The sequence below is a fragment of the Scyliorhinus torazame genome, chromosome 12 (genome assembly GCF_047496885.1).
Source record: "Scyliorhinus torazame isolate Kashiwa2021f chromosome 12, sScyTor2.1, whole genome shotgun sequence".
Classification (NCBI taxonomy): Eukaryota; Metazoa; Chordata; class Chondrichthyes; order Carcharhiniformes; family Scyliorhinidae; genus Scyliorhinus; species Scyliorhinus torazame.
This window is the reverse complement of record NC_092718.1, coordinates 8,157,188-8,176,502: the sequence shown is the minus strand read 5'-3', so window position 1 is coordinate 8,176,502 and position 19,315 is coordinate 8,157,188. Positions and strand designations below refer to the sequence as shown.

The 19,315-nt window shown below is 53.1% G+C and overlaps 1 protein-coding gene across 1 annotated transcript in view; it reads right to left on the bottom strand.

Annotated features, from left to right (window-relative positions):
- Positions 1-18,615, bottom strand: part of LOC140387375 (ras-specific guanine nucleotide-releasing factor 1-like) — a 207,188-nt gene extending 188,573 nt beyond the window's left edge. The window contains exon 1 of the mRNA XM_072470378.1: positions 18,250-18,615. Coding sequence (XP_072326479.1) covers positions 18,250-18,525 — 276 coding nt within the window. The 5' untranslated portion in view covers positions 18,526-18,615. The remainder of the gene's footprint in view (positions 1-18,249) is intronic.
- Positions 18,616-19,315: the final 700 nt, after the last annotated feature.

Here is a 19,315-nt window from a genome sequence, read left to right as displayed (position 1 = left end):
TTGGGAGCCAAAAAAGATTAGGACTTGTAGAACAAGGTGAATTGGGCAGCAAGGTAGCACAGTGGTTAGTACTGTTGTTTCACAGCGCCAGGGTCCCAGGTTCGGTTCCCGGCTTGGGTCACTGTTTGTGCGGAGTCTGCAAGTTTTCCCCGCGTCTGCGTGGGTTTCCTCCGGGTGCTCCGGTTTCCTCCCACAAGTCCCGAAAGATGTGCTTGTTAGGTGAATTGGACATTCTGAATTCTCCCTCTGTGTACCTGAACAGGTGCCAGAATGTGGCGACTAGGGGATTTTCACAGTAACTTCATTGCAGTGTTAATGTAAGCCTACCTGTGACACTAATAAAGATTATTTTTAAAAAAAAATCCTGTTCTGGGTGAGTCAAATAAACCAAAAGATGGCGCCCCCAGCAGCACTCCATGTTTGGGATTGGTCCCTCGTCTAGACTTCATGTGGACTTTACAATACCTTTTATGGGTCATATATTTCTAGTCATCGTGGATGCGCATTCTAAGTGGTCAGAAGTGCAGATCATGAGCAACGTTACAGCTGCCATTACAATAGCGAGGCTACGCCAAGCTTTTGCGACTCATGGATTACCAGATTCCCTGGTTTTTAAAAACGGGATAATGTTTACCAGTGATTTGTTCCAAGAGTTTATGCAAAGAAACGGAATACGCCGTGTGCGGACAGCTCCTTTCCATCTAGCGTCGACTGGTTTAGTAGAGTGAGCTGTTCACTGACTGAGAGAAGGACTGAAGAGAGTGGCAGACGGTACTCTGGGCTCTGAGCGCTCACGGTTCTTTTTCAGAAGGAAATGCTGCTGTGGAAATTGGACAGGAAGCGGTCACCATCTCTGCTCCACAATGAGAGGATTGACTCAGTACGAGACTCACATTGCTTCATCTCAGAGGCTTGACCACTGATAATTTTCAAAAAATATTTTTTTTTCATGACAACTTCAAGCTATTTTCTTTCAAGCCAAAAGTCAGTCACATTTAATGTCTGATACAAACCCATTGCTGGAAATCATTAAAGGATGTGGCTACTACTTTGAAATGTTTGTTATAAGGTAAAATCGTTAATATCAAGTTACACACCCAATATTGTGCACCTACACTCAACGTCCCTTTGCATTGATCAATATGTTGATAGTGTTATAACCTGCCTACTTACCATTGGCTGGGGACTAATGACTATCCCACAATCCTGTGGGAGTATGAGCTTCCCAATGAGGGGGGCGGAGAAACCACTAGTAAACTCCTAGTATAAATAAAGCTGGCCAGCTCAGGAACCAGCAGGAAGGAGTATATAGCAAGGGAAGTTACTGCTACTGTTATGTATATATGTTATAGTAAATAAATGTTATTACTTTGTATCCTTAAAACTCGTGCTGGATTCTTCGTGGCCCTTACAAAACTGGCGACGAAGGACAAAGTGAATAGCTGTCTACACTGCTGAAGCCACCTCCCTGGATTTTTGTTGGATACAGGTTGGAAGTTGTTTTCTATTATACCATGCCTCTGTACGGACGTTTGGATGTTTTTGATGCTGCGCTGGAAAGCTGGAACCAGTACACAACGGATGCGTTACTATTTCCGGGCAAAAAATATCACCGAAAACGAGCGCCAGGTGGCCATATTGCTCACCGCCTGTGGCCCGCATACGTTTGGGGTGATTAGGAGCCTTACGTACCCAGCTGCGCCGGACACCAAAACATTTGATGAACTTGTGAATATAGTGGGGCAACATTTTAACCCAACCCCGTCCATGATAGTCCAGCGTTACCGGTTTAATACCGCTGAGAGGACCCCTGGAGAATCCCTTGCCGATTTTCTATCCAGGCTACGCAGGATTGCGGAGTACTGTGACTATGGTGAGACCTTGTCAGAAATGTTACGCGACCGTTTGGTTTGCGGTATTAACTATGCGGCCACCCAGAGAAAGTTGTTAGCGGAGCCAACATTGACTTTTCAACAGGCCATTCAAATAGTATTGTCCCGAGAGAGCGCAGAGCGAGGAGTACAGGAGCTACAGGGAATGGAAGTGCATGCCTTGGGGCGCAACCCCTTCCGTCCGAAAACGTCCCTCCGCACTCCTGCGGTACCTTAGGCGAGGCAACGTCCGGACCGACGCCAGTGGCCATCGGACATTCCTCCCCGAAGGGAGCCTTCTCCAGAGCCAATGGATGAGGAGCCATGTCTGTGTCAGACTTGTAGGCGCCGACCCCGTCACGGACGGCGGTCCTGGGGGCGCCAGAGGCACCATCGTTCCGACCGAAACTGGGACCAGCCCAGGGGCCGTAACTGGGACCAGCCCAGAGGCCGTACCTTCCATGTGGATGAACCTGCGGCGACTACTCCCGAGGACGTGGAGACGGAGGGCGACTGCCTGCAGCTGCATTGTGTGGCAGCTCCCCGTGTGGCCCCCATTAAGGTGACAGTATGGGTCAATGGCCACCCGCTTGAGATGGAGTTGGATACTGGCGCAGCGGTCTCCGTGATCACCCAGAGGACATTCGACCGCATCAAGCAGGGTATACAGACCCTTACATTAACCGACTCACAGGCCAGGTTGGCCACCTACACGGGGGAACCACTGGACATTGCAGGAACTACAATGACCCCTGTTGTCTATGGACGCCAGGAGGGGCGTTTCCCACTTATCGTGGTGCGCGGCCATGGGCCCAGCCTGTTGGGTCAGGACTGGTTGCGCCATTTGCTGTTGCAATGGAAGCACATCCTCCAAACAGTTTCTGGAGGGTTGACTGAGGTGCTAGGACGATACCCAGATGTATTCCAGCCTGGTTTGGGGAAAATAAAAGGGGCCGTAGCCCGTATCCAAGTTGAACCAGGAGCCACGCCGCACTATTTCCGGGCGCGCCCGGTGCCTTACGCCTTGCTCGAGAAGGTAGAAGGGGAGCTCACTCGTTTGGAGAGTTTGGGTATTATCAGGCCCGTCCGTTTTGCTGACTGGGCAGCACCAATTGTACCTGTAATGAAGCCAGATGCCACAGTTCGCTTGTGTGGCGACTATAAACTTACAGTGAATACGGTTTCCTGACTCGACCGATATCCAATGCCTCGCATAGAGGATCTCTACGCGAAAATTGCAGGTGGACTCTCGTTCACAAAATTAGATATGAGTCACGCCTACCTGCAGTTGGAGCTGGATCCTGCCTCCCGACCATATGTAACGATTAATACACACCAGGGCCTGTATGAATATACACGGTTGCCCTTTGGAGTATCCTCTGCCTGCGCAATTTTTCAACGTGTTATGGAGGGCATTTTGAGAGGTTTACTACGTGTGGCTGTCTACCTAGATGACGTTTTGATTACAGGGACGTCGGAGCAGGAACATTTGGAAAATCTGGAGGCTGTCCTTAGACGCCTTTCGGAGGCCGGAGTCCGTTTACGTCGCACAAAGTGCGTATTTCAGGCAAAGGAAGTAGTCTACCTAGGTTATAGGGTGGACCGCGAAGGTCTGCACCCTGTCGCAGAGAAGGTGCGTGCAATTCAACATGCCCCCGCCCCGACTGACACTTCGCATCTTCGTTCTTTTCTCGGTCTCGTAAACTATTACGGGAAGTTCCTCCCCAATCTGGCAACTACGCTGGCCGCTTTGCACCTTCTGCTAAAGAAAAATCACGCCTGGGTTTGGGGTCAGCCGCAAGAAACCCCTTTCCAGCGGGTAAAGCAACAATTGTCGTCGTCTGGGTTACTAACCCACTATGATCCTGGAAAGCCTTTGCTCGTCACATGTGATGCATCCCCGTATGGTATTGGGGCTGTCCTGTCCCACAAGATGGAGAACGGGGCCGAGTGACCGATAGCTTTCGCCTCCCGCACATTGACTGCAGCGGAGAAAAAGTACGCGCAGATCGAGAAGGAGGGTCTGGCAGTGGTTTTTGCGGTGAAACGCTTCCACCAGTACGTGTACGGCTGCCATTTCACTATCGTGACTGATCATAATCCTCTACTGGGACTTTTCAGAGAGGATAAGCCTATAGCGCCCATTGCTTCTGCACGGATCCAGCGCTGGGCTTTGTTGTTTGCTGCATACGAGTATTCTCTGGAGCACAAACCAGGTACGCAGATAGCAAATGCCGACGCACTGAGCCGATTGACTTTATCGACCGGCCCCATATCGACCCCCACGACCGGTGAGGTGGTTGCAACCCTAAATTTTATGGACACCTTGCCTGTCACGGCATCACAGATCCGTGAGTGGACCCAGACGGAGCCAGTCCTGTCAAAGGTTTGGCACATAGTCCTGTATGGTGGGCAGCATAGACAGCTCCCAGGCGAGTTGCGGGCATTTTCCTCCAAGCTGTCAGAATTCAGCGTGGAAGACGGCATCCTCTTGTGGGGGACGCTTGTGATTGTCCCGGAAAAAGGTCAGGAGCTGATACTATCAGACTTGCACAATGGGCATCCAGGCGTGACCAAAATGAAAATGTTGGCCCGGAGTTATGTCTGGTGGCCAGGCCTCGACACCGACATTGAGAAGGTGGCCCAAAACTGCTCCATTTGCCAGGAGCATCAGAAGCTTCCGCCGGCCGCGCCCCTACATCACTGGGAATGGCCAGGGCCGCCTTGGGCACGCTTGCATGCAGATTTCGCAGGCCCTTTTCAACAATCCATGTTCCTTCTACTAATTGATGCCCAGTCCAAATGGCTAGAGGTGCATAAGATGCAGGGGACAACGTCCTGCGCAACAATTGAAAAGATGCGTTTATCATTTAGTACGCATGGCCTCCCCGAGGTGCTGGTCACGGATAACGGCACTCCATTCACGAGTGAGGAGTTTGCGAGGTTCACGAAGATGAACGGCATCCGCCATATCCGCACTGCCCCTTACCACCCGGCTTCAAATGGGTTGGCAGCGCGCGCAGTGCAGACATTTAAAAGAGGCCTCAAGAAGCAGTCTTCCGGATCAATGGACAGGAGACTGGCTCGCTTTTTGTTTACGTACAGGACCACCCCCCATGCAGTGACTGGGGTAGCTCCCGCAGAACTCCTAATGGGCCGGAGACTTCGCACCCGCCTTAGTATGGTTTTCCCGGACATTGGCGCAAAAGTACGCCGCACACAAGAACGGCAGGGACAGGGATTTTCTCGGCATCAGCCGATTCGGCAGTTTGCACCCGGTGACCCAGTGTTCGTTCGGAATTTTGCTGGTGGTGCCCAATGGGTTCCTGGTATAATCTTTCGCCAAACGGGCCCTCTCTCTTACCAAGTGCAAGCCCAGGGTCGGCTCCAGCGAAAACATGTAGACCACGTTCGGTCCAGAAGACCATCCCCTCAAAAGATTCCCCGCCCCCGGAGCTCATTTCAACAGCCGCAGAGACCAGAGACAAGGGAAGATAGTCCTCACAAACCTCCACTGGTGCCTCACTTGAAGCCTGCGCAGGTCGTTATGGGACCGAATGGAGATAGAGACGCTGACATGACGGAGGCAGCAGACTCTGACTCCGAGATGGAGACACAGGATGCATCAGAGGGGGAATCCTCGGGTCCACGGGCCGTGGATGTACAACCGTTGCACCGTTCATCACGGAAGCGCCGGTCTCCGTCTCGTTACACGCCGCCTGATCCAGCGCCGCGTGCAAATGGTGTCCGGCCTGCGGCAAAACGAGTCCGACGCCCTCCTTCGCCAGGGTCTCCGGTGGATTCCTTGGACTTTGGGGGGCGAGGGATGTTATAACCTGCCTACTTACCATTGGCTGGGGACTAATGACTATCCCACAATCCTGTGGGAGTATGAACTTCCCCAATGAGGGGGGCGGAGAAACCACTAGTAAACTCCTAGTATAAATAAAGCTGGCCAGTTCAGGAACCAGCAGGAAGGAGTATGTAGCAAGGGAAGTTACTGCTACTGTTATGTATATATGTTATAGTAAATAAATGTTATTACTTTGTATCCTTAAAACTCGTGCTGGATTCTTCGTGGCCCGTACAAAAGATAGGCACTGTGGCTTTTGGCTGTTTAACTCCAACACGTGTCTCCAAATTCCCGTTGAAGGTGACGACTGACCTGCTTCATCTGTCCTCTCAGGCAGTGCATTTCCCAGTGTAACGAACATCTCCAGTCTGCTTCTTTTGCCAATCACCTTAAACCTGTGTCCCGTTGGTTACCAACCCTCCCCACACCGGAAACAGTTTATCTTTATTATCCATCAAAATGTTTCATGACTTTGAACCTCTGTCAAATCGTCTCGTCATCGTCTCTGCTCAAGAAATACAATAAGAAGTCTTACAACATCAGCTTAAAGTCCAACAGGTTTGTTTCGATATCACTAGCTTTCGGAGCGCTGCTCCTGCCTCAGGTGAATGAAGAGAAGACGTAACAGCGGAGGCCCAGTTGCCATTGCCAGCTGTGCTTGGATCTATCCTCAGGGTCAAGAGATATGGGGATAAGGCGGGACCAAGGATTGAACATGAGATCAGCCATGATTATAATGAATGGTGGTCCTGGCTTGAGACAATTCACACCTCTTTAACCTGGGGTTACCCCATCTCTGGATCTGTAAAGATTTAATCACCTGCTAATGCTCGCATTCCAAGCATTATCTGGCATCTTTGAATTTGTCTATATATATGTTTCTGCAACCTACCTCTTCATTCACCTGAGGAAGGAGCAGCGCTCCCAAAGCTAGTGATATTGAAACAAACCTGTTGGACTTTAACCTGGTGTTGTAAAACTTCTTACTGTGCTCACCCCAGTCCAACACCGGCATCTCCACATCAAGAAATACAAGGTTTGGTAGTCATGGAGGAGTTCGGAAAGGAGAGTCAAAAAATGGTTTATTTCCTAGGAGAAGGTAAGAGTCTCAGACGGGGTAACTCTGCAGCTCGGCCCCTACCTGGGCTGGCTTGTATGGTACTGAGTTAACAAGCTCACTGATGGCCTCCACTCCTCAGCGGGGGAGCCGGTATCCCACGAGGCTCACGGGGACATTAATCGGGTCATCCTCATGGGCCTTGTGGAGGTTAGAACACAAACCAACCTCTCCAGCTCTCCAATGACTCTAATTTCCACTATCATTCGAGTAAATCTCTTCTGCACCCTTTCCCAAGACTAAGGGTCTTGGAGAGGTTCTGAAGGAGGGTCATATTTGGACTCTCTGCTGACTCTATTTCTCTCTCCACAGATGCTACCAGACCTGCTGAATATGTCCAGCATTTCCTGTTTTTATTTTTATCTTGGGGAAGAATTACCCAGAATAGCATCTGCACTGGCTCTCTGAAAGAGTATTGCACCCAGTCCCACTCCCCTGTCTTATCTCCGTAACCTCGCACACTCTTTCAGTTCAGATAGCAATCCAACTCCCTCTGGGATACCTCGATCGAACCTGCCTCCACCACCCCCACGGGAAGTTTGTTCCAAACTCCAACTAACCTCGGGGTGGAAAATCTTTTACCCCTTCTGTCAATTACTCTGAATCTGTGCCCTTTTCTTCTTGATGCGGTTTTGAATGGAAACAGTTTCTCACTACTTACCCTGTCCATACCTCTCAGGATCGTGGACACAGTCTCCGCTGAGGCCTGACTAGTGTTGTGTCCAAGTTCAACGTGACCTCCTTACTCTTGTACTCAATTCCTCCATCAATAAAGTTTAAGATTCTATATACTTTATTAACTTTATTAAGTTGGAATGGTTTGACTAGTGCTGAAGACAAAATTCCTTCTAAACCCTTCACATTGCAATTTTGTTTTTTTAGAAATTCAGTTAATGTCCCAGCACATCATGCGTATTAAAGGCCTCATTGCTGCCTCAGCAATGGGTAGTGAGGGTAGAAACTGGGCATCTGGAATATTATAGTCATCCACTTGTTCAAACTAAGTCTGCTATTGAAGACCAGGAATTGCCTTTCTGGGTGTACCAGTATCTCAGACCCATTACCTGTTTTCCAAACACTACTTTCTGTTCATCACATTCCAACATGGTAAGGGCATTGGCATGTATTACTACATTAAAGCTGCGATATAAATGCCAATTGTTGTTGCTGTTTATTACTCCAGGATCTCACCATGTTTAATTACATAGAACAAACAAAGTAGACATAATCTGTTTTAGGTATGTGTTGAGGGGTTCATAATGGCCAGGACACTGGGGAGAACTGTGCTTCTCCAGGGAGTGAGCCCATCCTGGTGGAAGAGCCTGAATGCTGAGATAGAGTGCCCCCTGTTGGCTCAGTGATTCATTGCAACACCAGGTAAAGCTCCAAGTTGGTGCAGTTGTGGCCAACCTCCCTGACCTGAGCTGAAACAACACAAGAACTTTAATCGGTTTCAGTGGCCTCAGCGTGAAGCTGAGGTGCCAAGGTTCTCACTTTCGACTGCTAATCAATACCCCGATTGGAGGATGGGCAGGGGGTGCCCTGGAGAACTCACGCCCCACACGCAAATGAAAGGAGCAAACATAGGAACTAGGAGAGGCCGTTTAGCCCCATGATCTTCTTCCACCGTTCAATTAAATATCATGGTTGCTTTGTCTAGTAGCTCCAATAACCAGCCTCGATTCCATAACCCTGAATGTCCTTGACCAAGAAAAATTGATCAACCTTCCTTTTGATATTTTCAATCATTACGCAGCCTGGACAGCTCTTTTGTGGACCGAGGGCTGAAGGGTTGTGAAAAGATGCTTCCTGGCGCTAACTCTGAACAGCCCAGCTCTCATTCTAAGATTATGCCCAAGGCAGATCCTGAGGAAGCTCATTGCAGTAATTATGTGTTAGGAACCCAACCTGCTTGGGGCAGTATGTGACTAAAATGATGGGCATGGCGGGTTCACAAGAACCTCAGTGCCAAGGGCAGTGATATATTAATAAATATAAGTTTGTTCTTCAGTATAGTCACAGGTATATTAATATCAGCAGGTCAGAGGCTGGGAATCTTGCTGCGAGTAACTCACCTCCTGACCCCCCAAATCCTGTCCCCAATCTACAAGGCACAAGTCAGGAGTGTAATGGAATACTCTCCACTTGCCTGGATAAGTGCAGCCCTGACAACACTCAAGAAGCTCAACACCATCCAGGAAAAAGCAACCCATTTATGAACACTCTAAACATTCACCCCCCCCACCACCGTGAGCAGTGGCAGCCGTGTGTACCATCTACAAGGTGCACTGCAGCAACTCAAATGTCTCCTTAGACACCTTCCAAAGCCATGACCTCTACCACCTAGAAAGACAAGGGCAGCAGGTACATGGGAACACCACCACCTGGAAGTTCCCCTCCACACCACATACCTTCCCCACATGGAAACATTTAACCATTCCTTCACTGTCGCTGGAACAGGATCCGGGAACTCCTTCCCTTACAGCACTGTGGATGTACCTACAGCACATGGACAGTAATGGTTCAAGAAGGCAGCTCACCACCACCTCCAGGGCAATTAGGGATGGGAAATAAATGGTGACTTTGTCAGAGATGCTGACATGTGAACAAAATAATATTGTGATATACATTAAAACATTCTTTAGTTTGATTCTCAATGCATAGAATTATCTTCCTGATAATCAAACACAGGGGCAGTTACCACATTGATTGGCTGCCCTGATGTCCTCCATTATACTGTCCCAGTCACATTGGTCAACTCCAGTCCACAGTCTGTTACACCAGTCCCCACGTTCCCCATAATCCCAGCTCCCAGTCTCCACGTTCCCCTTAATCCCAGCTCCCATTCCTCACAATCCCCACAACCCCAGCTCCCAGTCCCCACGTTCCCCATAATCCCAGCTCCCAGTCCCCACAATCCCAGCTCCCAGTCCCACACTCCCCATAATTCCAGCTCCCAGCCCCCACGTTCCCCATAATCCCAGCTCCCAGTCCCCACAATCCCAGCTCCCAGTCCCACACTCCCCATAATCCCAGCTCCCAGTCCCCACACTCCCCGCAATCCCAGCTCCAAGTCCCCACACTCCCCATAATTCCATCTCCCAGTCCCCACACTCCCTACACTCCCCACAATCCCAGCTCCCAGTCCCCACACTCCCCACAATCCCAGCTCCCAGCTCCACACTCCCCACAATCCCAGCTCCCAGCCCCACACGCCCCACAAACCCAGCTCCCAGTCCCCACACTCCCCACAATCCCAGCTCCCAGTCCCCACACTCCCCACAATCCCAGCTCCCAGTCCCATAACATGGGGCTGTTTAGCACAGGGCTAAATCGCTGGCTTTGAAAGCAGACCAAGGCAGGCCAGCAGCATGGTTCAATTCCCATAACAGCCTCCCCGAACAGGCGCCGGAATGTGGCGACTAGGGGCTTTTCACAGAAACTTCATTTGAAGCCTACTTGTGACAATAAGTCATTTTCATTTCCTTTCATTTTCATAATCCCCACAATCCCAGCTCCCAGTCCCCACACTCCCCACAATCCCAGCTCCCAGTCCCCACAATTCCCACAAACCCAGCCCCCAGCCACACACTCCCCATAATCCCAGCTCCCAGTCCCACATTCCCCACAATCCCAACTCCCAGTCCCACAATCCCAGTTCCCAGCCACACACTCCCCACAATTACAGCTCCCAGCCCCACAATCCCAGCTCCCAATCCCGCACTCCCCACAATCCCAGCTCCCAGTCCCACACTCCCCACAATCCCAGCTCTAAGCCACACACTCCCAGCTCCCGGTCCCACACTCCCAGCTCCCAGGCCCACACTCCCATCTCCCAGTCCCACACTCCCAGCTCCCAGTCCCACACTCCCCACAATCCCAGCTCCCAGCCCCTCAATCCCAGCTCCCAGTCCCACACTCCCCACAATCCCAGCTCCCAGTCCCACACTCACCACAATCCCAGCTCCCAGTCCCACACTCCCCACAATTACAGCTCCCAGACCCACAATCCCAGCTCCCAGTCCCGCACTCCCCACAATCCCAGCTCCCAGTCCCACATTCCCCACAATCCCAGCTCCCAGCCACACACTCCCAGCTCCCAGTCCCACACTCCCTGCTCCCAGTCCCACACTCCCCACAATCCCAGCTCCCAGCCCCTCAATCCCAGCTCCCAGTCCCACACTCCCCACAATCCCAGCTCCCAGCCACACACTCCCCATAACCCCAGCTCCCAGCCCCACACTCCCCACAATCCCAGCTCCCAGTCCCCACACTCCCCACACTCCCCACAATCCAAGGTCCCAGTCCCCACACGCCCCACAATTCCAGCTCCCAGCCCCCACACTCCCCACAATCCCAGCTCCCAGAGAACACAGTCCCCACAATCCCAGCTCCCAGCCCCACACTCCCCACAATCCCAGCTCCCAGTCCCCACAATCCCAGCTTCCAGCCACACACTCCCCATAATTCCAGCTCCCAGTCTCCATGTTCCCCATAATCCCAGCTCCCCACCCCACACTCCCCACAAACCCAGCTCCAAGTCCCCACACTCCCCACAATCCCAGCTCCCAGCCACACACTCCCCATAATCCCAGCTCCCAGTCCCACACTCCCTAGAATCCCAGCTCGCAGTCCCCACAATCCCAGCTCCCAGTCCCACACTCCCTATAATCCCAGATCCCAGTCCCCACAATCCCCACAATCCCAGCTCCCAGTCCCCACAATCCCCACAATCCCACCTCCCAGTCCCCACAATCCCAGTTCCCAGTCCCCACATTCCCCATAATCCCTGCTCCCACTCCCCACACTCCCCACAATCCCAGCTCCCAGTCCCATAATCCCCACAATCCCAGCTCCCAGACACCACACTCCCCATAACCTCAGCTCCCAGTCCCCACAATGCCCACAATTCCAGCTCCCAGTCTCCACACTCCCCACAATCCCAGCTCCCACTCCCCACACTCCCCACAATCCCAGCTCCCAGTCCCACAGTCCCAGCTCCCAGTCCCCACACTCCCCACAATCCCAGCTCCCAGTCCCCTCAATGCCCACAATCCCAGCTCCCAGTCCCCACACTCCCCACAATCCCAGCTCCCAGCCTCACACTCCCCATAATCCCAGCTCCCAGTCTCCACGTTCCCCATAATCCCAGCTCCCAGTCCCCACACTCCTCATAATCCCAGCTCCCAGTCCCCATGTTCCCCACAGTCCCAGCTCCCAGTCCCCACACTCCCCACAATCCCAGCTCCCAGTCCCCTCAATGCCCACAATCCCAGCTCCCAGTCCCCACACTCCCCACAATCCCAGCTCCCAGCCTCACACTCCCCATAATCCCAGCTCCCAGTCTCCACGTTCCCCATAATCCCAGCTCCCAGTCCCCACACTCCTCATAATCCCAGCTCCCAGTCTCCACGTTCCCCATAATCCCAGCTCCAAGTCCCCACACTCCTCATAATCCCAGCTCCCAGTCCCCATGTTCCCCATAATCCCAGGTCCCAGTCCCCACACTCCCCATAATCCAAGATCCCCGCCCCACACTCCCCACAAACCCAGCTCCCAGTCCCCACACTCCCCACAATCCCGGCTCCCAGCCACACACTCCCCATAATCCCAGCGCCCAGTCCCACACTCCCCACAATCCCAGCTCCCAGCCCCACACTCCCCATAATCCCAGCTCCCAGTCCACACATTCCCCATAATCCCATCTCCCAGTCCCCACACTCCCCACAATCCCAGCTCCCAGTCCCATAATCCCCACATCCCAGCTCCCAGTCCCCACACTCCCCACAATCCCAGCTCCCAGTCTCCACAATGCCCACAATCCCAGCTCCCAGTCCCCACACTCCCCACAATCCCAGCTCCCAGTCCCCACACTCCCCACAATCCCAGCTCCCAGTCCCACAATCCCCACAATCCCAGCTCCCAGTCCCCACACTCCCCACAATCCCAGCTTCCAGCCACACACTCCCCATAATTCCAGCTCCCAGTCTCCATGTTCCCCATAATCCCAGCCCCCAGTCCCACACTCCCCAGAATCCCAGCTCCCAGTCCCCACAATCCCAGCTCCCAGTCCCACACTTCCTATAATCCCAGATCCCAGTCCCCACAATCCCCACAATCCCAGCTCCCAGTCCCCACAATCCCACCTCCCAGTCCCCACAATCCAAGTTCCCAGTCCCCACATTCCCCATAATCCGTGCTCCCACTCCCCACACTCCCCACAATCCCAGCTCCCAGTCCCATAATCCCCACAATCCCAGCTCCCAGACCCCACACTCCCCATAACCCCAGCTCCCAGTCTCCGCAATGCCCACAATCCCAGCTCCCAGTCCCCACACTCCCCACAATCCCAGCTCCCAGTCCCCACACTCCCCACAATCCCAGCTCCCAGTCCCTCAATCCCAGCTCCCAGTCCCCACACTCCCCACAATCCCAGCTCCCAGTCCCCTCAATGCCCACAATCCCAGCTCCCAGCCCCACACTCCCACAATCCCAGCTCCCAGTCCCTACACTCCCCACAATCCCAGCTCCCAGCCACACACTCCCCATAATCCCAGCTCCCAGTCCCACACTCCACACAATCCCAGCTCCCAGCCCCACACTCCCCACAATCCCAGCTCCCAGTCCCCACACTCCCCACAATCCAAGCTCCCAGCCTCACACTCCCCATAATCCCAGCTCCCAGTCTCCACGTTCCCCATAATCCCAGCTCCCAGTCCCCACACTCCTCTTAATCCCAGCTCCCAGTCCCCATGTTCCCCATAATCCCAGGTCCCAGTCCCCACACTCCCCATAATCCAAGATCACCGCCCCACACTCCCCACAAACCCAGCTCCCAGTCCCCACGCTCCCCACAATCCCGGCTCCCAGCCACACACTCCCCATAATCCCAGCGCCCAATCCCACACTCCCCATAATCCCAGCTCCCAGTCCCACACTCCCCACAATCCCAGCTCCCAGCCCCACACTCCCCATAATCCCAGCTCCCAGTCCCCACGTTCCCCATAATCCCATCTCCCAGTTCCCACACTCCCCACAATCCCAGCTCCCAGTCCCATAATCCCCACAATCCCAGCTCCCAGTCCCCACACTCCCCACAATCCCAGCTCCCAGTCTCCACAATGCCCACAATCCCAGCTCCCAGTCCCCACACTCCCCACAATCCCAGCTCCCAGTCCCCACACTCCCCACAATCCCAGCTCCCAGTCCCCACACTCCCCACAATCCCAGCTCACCGTCCCCACAATGCCCACAATTCCAGCTCCCAGCCACACACTCCCCATTATCTCAGCTCCCAGCCCCACACTCCGCACAATCCCAACTCCCAGTCCCACATTCACCATAATCCCAGCTCCCAGTCCCACACACCCCACAATCCCAGCTCCCAGCCCCACAATCCCACCTCCGAGTCCCACACTCCCCACAATCCCAGCTCCCAGCCACACACTCCCAGCTCCCAGTCCCACACTCCCTGCTCCCAGTCCCACACTCCCCACAATCCCAGCTCCAAGCCCCACAACGCCAGCTCCCATTCCCGCACTCCCCACAATCCCAGCTCCCAGCCCCACACTCCCAGCTCCCAGTCCCACACTCCCAGCTCCCACTCCCACACTCCCCACAATCCCAGCTCCCAGCCCCTCAATCCCAGCTCCCAGTCCCACACTCCCCACAATCCCAGCTCCCAGCCACACACTCCCCATAATCCCAGCTCTCAGTCCCCAGCCTCCCCACAATCCCAGCATCCCAGCCCCCACACACCCAGCACCCATTCCCACACTCCCCATATTCCCAGATCCCAGTCCCCACAGTCTCAGCTCCCAGTCCCCACACTCCCCACAATCCCAGCTTCCAGCCCCACACTCCCCACAATCCCAGCTCCCAGCCCCACACTCCCCACAATCCCAGCTCCTAGCCCCACAATCCCATACTCCCCACAATCCAAGCATCCCAGCCCCACAATCCCAGCTCCCAGCCCCACACTCCCCGCTCTCAGTCCCCACAATCCCAGCTCCCTATCTCCACAATCCCAGCTCCCAGTCCCCATATTCCCAGCCCCACACTCCCCACACTCCCAGCTCCCAACCCCCATGATCCCAGCCCCAATTCCCATGATCCCAAATTCCAGTCCCCACATTCCCAGCTCCCAGTCCCCACAATCCCAGCTCCCATTCCCCATGATATCAGCTTCCAGTCCCCATACCACTCATGATCCAAGCTCCTGTTCCCCAGATTCCCCACAATCCCAGCTCCCAGTGCCCAACCCCATTTCCCCAGCTCCCAGTCCCCACAATCCCAACTCCCAGTCCCCACAATCCCAGCTCCCAGTCCCCACAATCCCAGCTCCCAGTCCCCACAATCCCAGCTCCCAGTGCCCATATTCCCAGCTCCCATTCCCCACAATCCCAGCTCCCAATCCCCATATTCCCAGCTCCCAGTCCCTGCATTTCCATTTCCTGGTCCCCACATTCCCCAAATCTGAGCTCCCAATCCCCGTAACCCTAGCTTCCTGTCCCCACACTTCCCACAATTAGGGTGGCACGGTATCACAGTGGTCAGCACTGTTGCTTCAAAGCCCCAGGGTCCCAGGTTCGATTCCCAGCTTGGGTCACTGTCTGTGTGGAGTCTGCACGTTCTCCCCGTGTCTGCGTGGGTTTCCTCCGGGTGCTCCGGTTTCCTCCCACAAGTCCCGAAAGACGTGCTGTTAGGTGAACTGGACATTCTGAATTCTCCCTCAGTGTACCCGAACAGGAGCCGGAGTGTGACAATTAGGGGATTTTCGCAGTAACTTCATTGCGGTGTTAATGTAAGCCTACTTGTGAGAATAAAGATTATTATTATTAATTCCAGCTCCCTATCCCCATGGTCCCAGCTCCCAGACTCCGCACACACAATCTCAGCTCCTAATCCCGACAATCCTATCAATTGCAGCTCCCAGTCCCCACGTTCCCAGCTCCCAGTCCCCCCCCCCCCCCCCCCCCACTCTATACAATCCCAACTCTTGGTCCCCACATTTACAACAATCCCAGTTCTCAATCCCACACAATCCCAGCTCAGATATTTTCCTGATTTTCACATTCTGACTCCAGGATTAGTGTCTGAACTTTCATGTTGCAGAGGAATCCAGGTGTTTACCTCTCTGGTGCATTTTGCATTTTCTCACTCTTGGAACTGGGGAATGTCCTACTTTCGGCACCCATTGTCACCCCCCAGGCCCAAGGATACATCCAGTCAGATGCAGAGTCCTCCAGTGCCATAGCCCTGGTCGCAGAGAGAGTGGGGGCAGATCTCCTACTGCAATGTGGAGCTTCATTGATTGAATACAGGTCAGACTGCAGGGCTGGCTGGGGTTGTCCAAATCCTTTGTGTGTCCAGGATGTCTGTGAGGCTGTGTGCATGTGTGTGTTTATGTGTCACTTGCTCTGTTTTTGCTGAACGTGTTCACTGCTCCATTATCCCTGCAGTGATGTAAACCCCCCCCCCCCCCTCCTCTCCTCTCAATGTGTCTGAAATCCTCAAGCTGACATTCCGGCAACTCAAAACCTCTTTGGGTTTATATACAATACACAGAAGCATTGTGTTTTGTACAGTGGGGCAAAACACGCGTTGATGGTGCAGGGGGCAGTTTGACACTGCAGGACATGAGTGTGTCAGATATTCACAATAAACGGTGCAAGATTAAATAAGAAGATTACACAAAGAACACGCGACAGGGGAGAGAGAAAAGGATGGTTCTATCAGGGGGGGCATCTACACACTTTAGTGACACATCATTGAGGCAAGGGCATCACTAATACTTAACCTGTGTCAAAGAGGGATTCATCTGGATTTATAGTTTGGCATTAAGATATTTCCCCCTTGAGCAAATAAACTGACCCCCCACACCCACCCAACTTGGGGGGTGGGGGCAGTCGTTGGCTTTGCTTTACGTGGGTTTTTTTGTGGGGGGGGGGGGGGGGAGGAACAATTGGGGGTTGGAGGGTGATTAAAGCGGTGAATTAGATAGATGCCCAGCGAGTGAGTGTGTGGGGGGCTGCAGTTCCCTCTCCGCCCGCGGGGCGGAGACGTTGAGTCCGCAAAGTCCTGTAGCCTTTTTTCCCCCCTGCTTCAAAAATAACTCTGCTTCGCTCCTCACTAGTTCCAGGCACCTTGTCCAAGCAACGGTTAATTAACTTTACCTAATTTTATAAACCCCTGCATCTGACATGCTGCATAATTTATCGTTTCGCAGCAAATCACTGCGGGAAACGGCTTTATCTGGAGGTCCAGTTAACATGTTTGAGGCTCAGGAATGTTGCCTTGTGAAGGTTGGTGTTGTGACTGATTAACTGGTAAAAATAGAATCACACATCGCCCTGATAAAGCCAAATTGTCCAGTCATAATTTAAACGCCGCACAGTCCAGCAAAAGGGGGAGAAATGTCATTTTTCTTTGGGGGGGGGGGGGGCAAAAAGAAAAGTTGTTTTTAATGTTGGCAATAATGGAGATTTGAGCACCTCTTGGTTTTGCTCTGAGATTTTGGCATTAACATTGCGATCCCCACTGCACCAAAATGCTTTTAGGCTCAATTTAAAATGTTGCATTCTCCCTCATTTCCCGTCCTGTGTATTTGGCGGGATTGTTCTGCAGGCTCTGCACCGGGATTATTATTGTGTCCAAGTTGTGAATCTCGCGGTGCAGCAGAGGCACCAACCCGGCTCTCGGGTCTATCGCGCGGGGACTGAGCGCACTGTTTCATAAAACAAAAGTCTGCAGCCTATGGCGCTCTGGCTGAACCCTAATTGGACACTGGACACTGGATATTAGTCACTGGGCACTGGGTATTAGTCACTGCACACTGGACTTAAGATACTCGTCGGTGGACTCTAGATATTAGTCACTGGGCACTGAATGTTAGTCACTGTGCACTGAATTTGAGACATTGGACACTGGATTTGAGACACTACACTCTGGACACGATATTGGTCACTGGACACCGGATATGAGGCACTACACTCTGGACACTATATTAGTCACTGGATATTCGATACTACACTCTGAACACTGGATATTAGTCACTGGGCATTGGATATTAAACACTGGACATTGGATATTAAACAGTGGGCACTGGATATTCGACACTGGATATTAGTCACTGGACACTGGATATTCGACACGGCGCACTGCAAATGAGACACTACACTCTGGACACTGGATATTAAACACTGGGCACTAGATATTAGTCACTGGGCACTGGATATGAGACTACATTCTGAACACTGGATATTAGTCACTGGGCACTGGATATTAAACACTGGGCATTGGATATTAAGCACTGGGCACTGGATATTCGACACTGGACACTGGATATTAGTCACTGAACACTGGATATTAAGCACTGCCCTCTGGGCACTGGACTCTCTGTCTCCTACCTGCTTTTCCAGGGGCTCCTTGGCTGACAGCGATGGTTTGGGTGACGGTGCCCGCTCGCACACGCTCCCCTCCAGTAAGTACAGACCGGAGGCTTTTGTGGTGGAATCATTCTCAAAATAAAACAACATATTGTGAAGCAGAGCAAACCACTTGTTGTGCCATTTGGTGTTGTCCGAGCTCCTCTTGCTCAGGTAACCTTTCCTCGTCCCATCTTTCTTGGCCAGGACTCCCAGGTAGGAGAGATGTCCATCATTCAGGCGGATTCCTTTCTGCATCTTCACCGCAGCCACTGGGACTCACATTTCCCCCAGCTCCATCCAGCCAGACAAAACTCAGCCCAAACCCAGCCACTGGCACAATAACCAAACCCCCCCTTCTCCCCAAAGCCCAGCCTCTACACCAGCTCCTCCCTCCCTCCTCCCGGCTCCACCTCCACCCGGCTCTAAACACAAACTCAAATCATCGCCACAGCCCCAACTCCGCAAATCAGCAACTTCCCCAATCCGGCAACACGCGGCGCTGCCGGCAAATTAATTTCAGCACCATGGACAGGGAGAGAGGGAAGGAGAGAGAAGGGAGGGAGGGAGAGTGAGAGAGAGAGGGATAGAGGGAGTGAGGGAGGGGGAGAGAGAGAGAGGGAGAGATGGAAGGAGAGAGAGAGGCAGAGAGAGAGAGAAGGAGAGAGGGAAGGAGAGAGAGAGAGGGAGAGAGAGAGGGAGGGAGGGAGAGAGAGAGGGATGGAGAGAGGGAGGGAGAGAGAGAGTGAGAGGGATAGAGGGAGGGAGGGAGAGAGAGAGGGAAGGAGAGAGAGAGAGAGCGAGAGAGGGACGGAGAGAGAAGGGGAGGGAGGGAGGTAGGGAGAGAGAGAGAGGGATGGAGGGAGGGAGAGAGAGAGGGAGAGAGGGAAGGATAGAAGAAGGAGGGGAGGGAAGGAGAGAGGGAGAGAAAGAGAGAGAGAGATGGAGGGAGGGAGAGAGAGAGGGAAGGATAGAAGAAGGAGGGCGAGGGAAGGAGAGAGGGAAAGAAAGAGAGGGAGGGAGAGAGGGAGGGAGGGAGAGAGAGAGG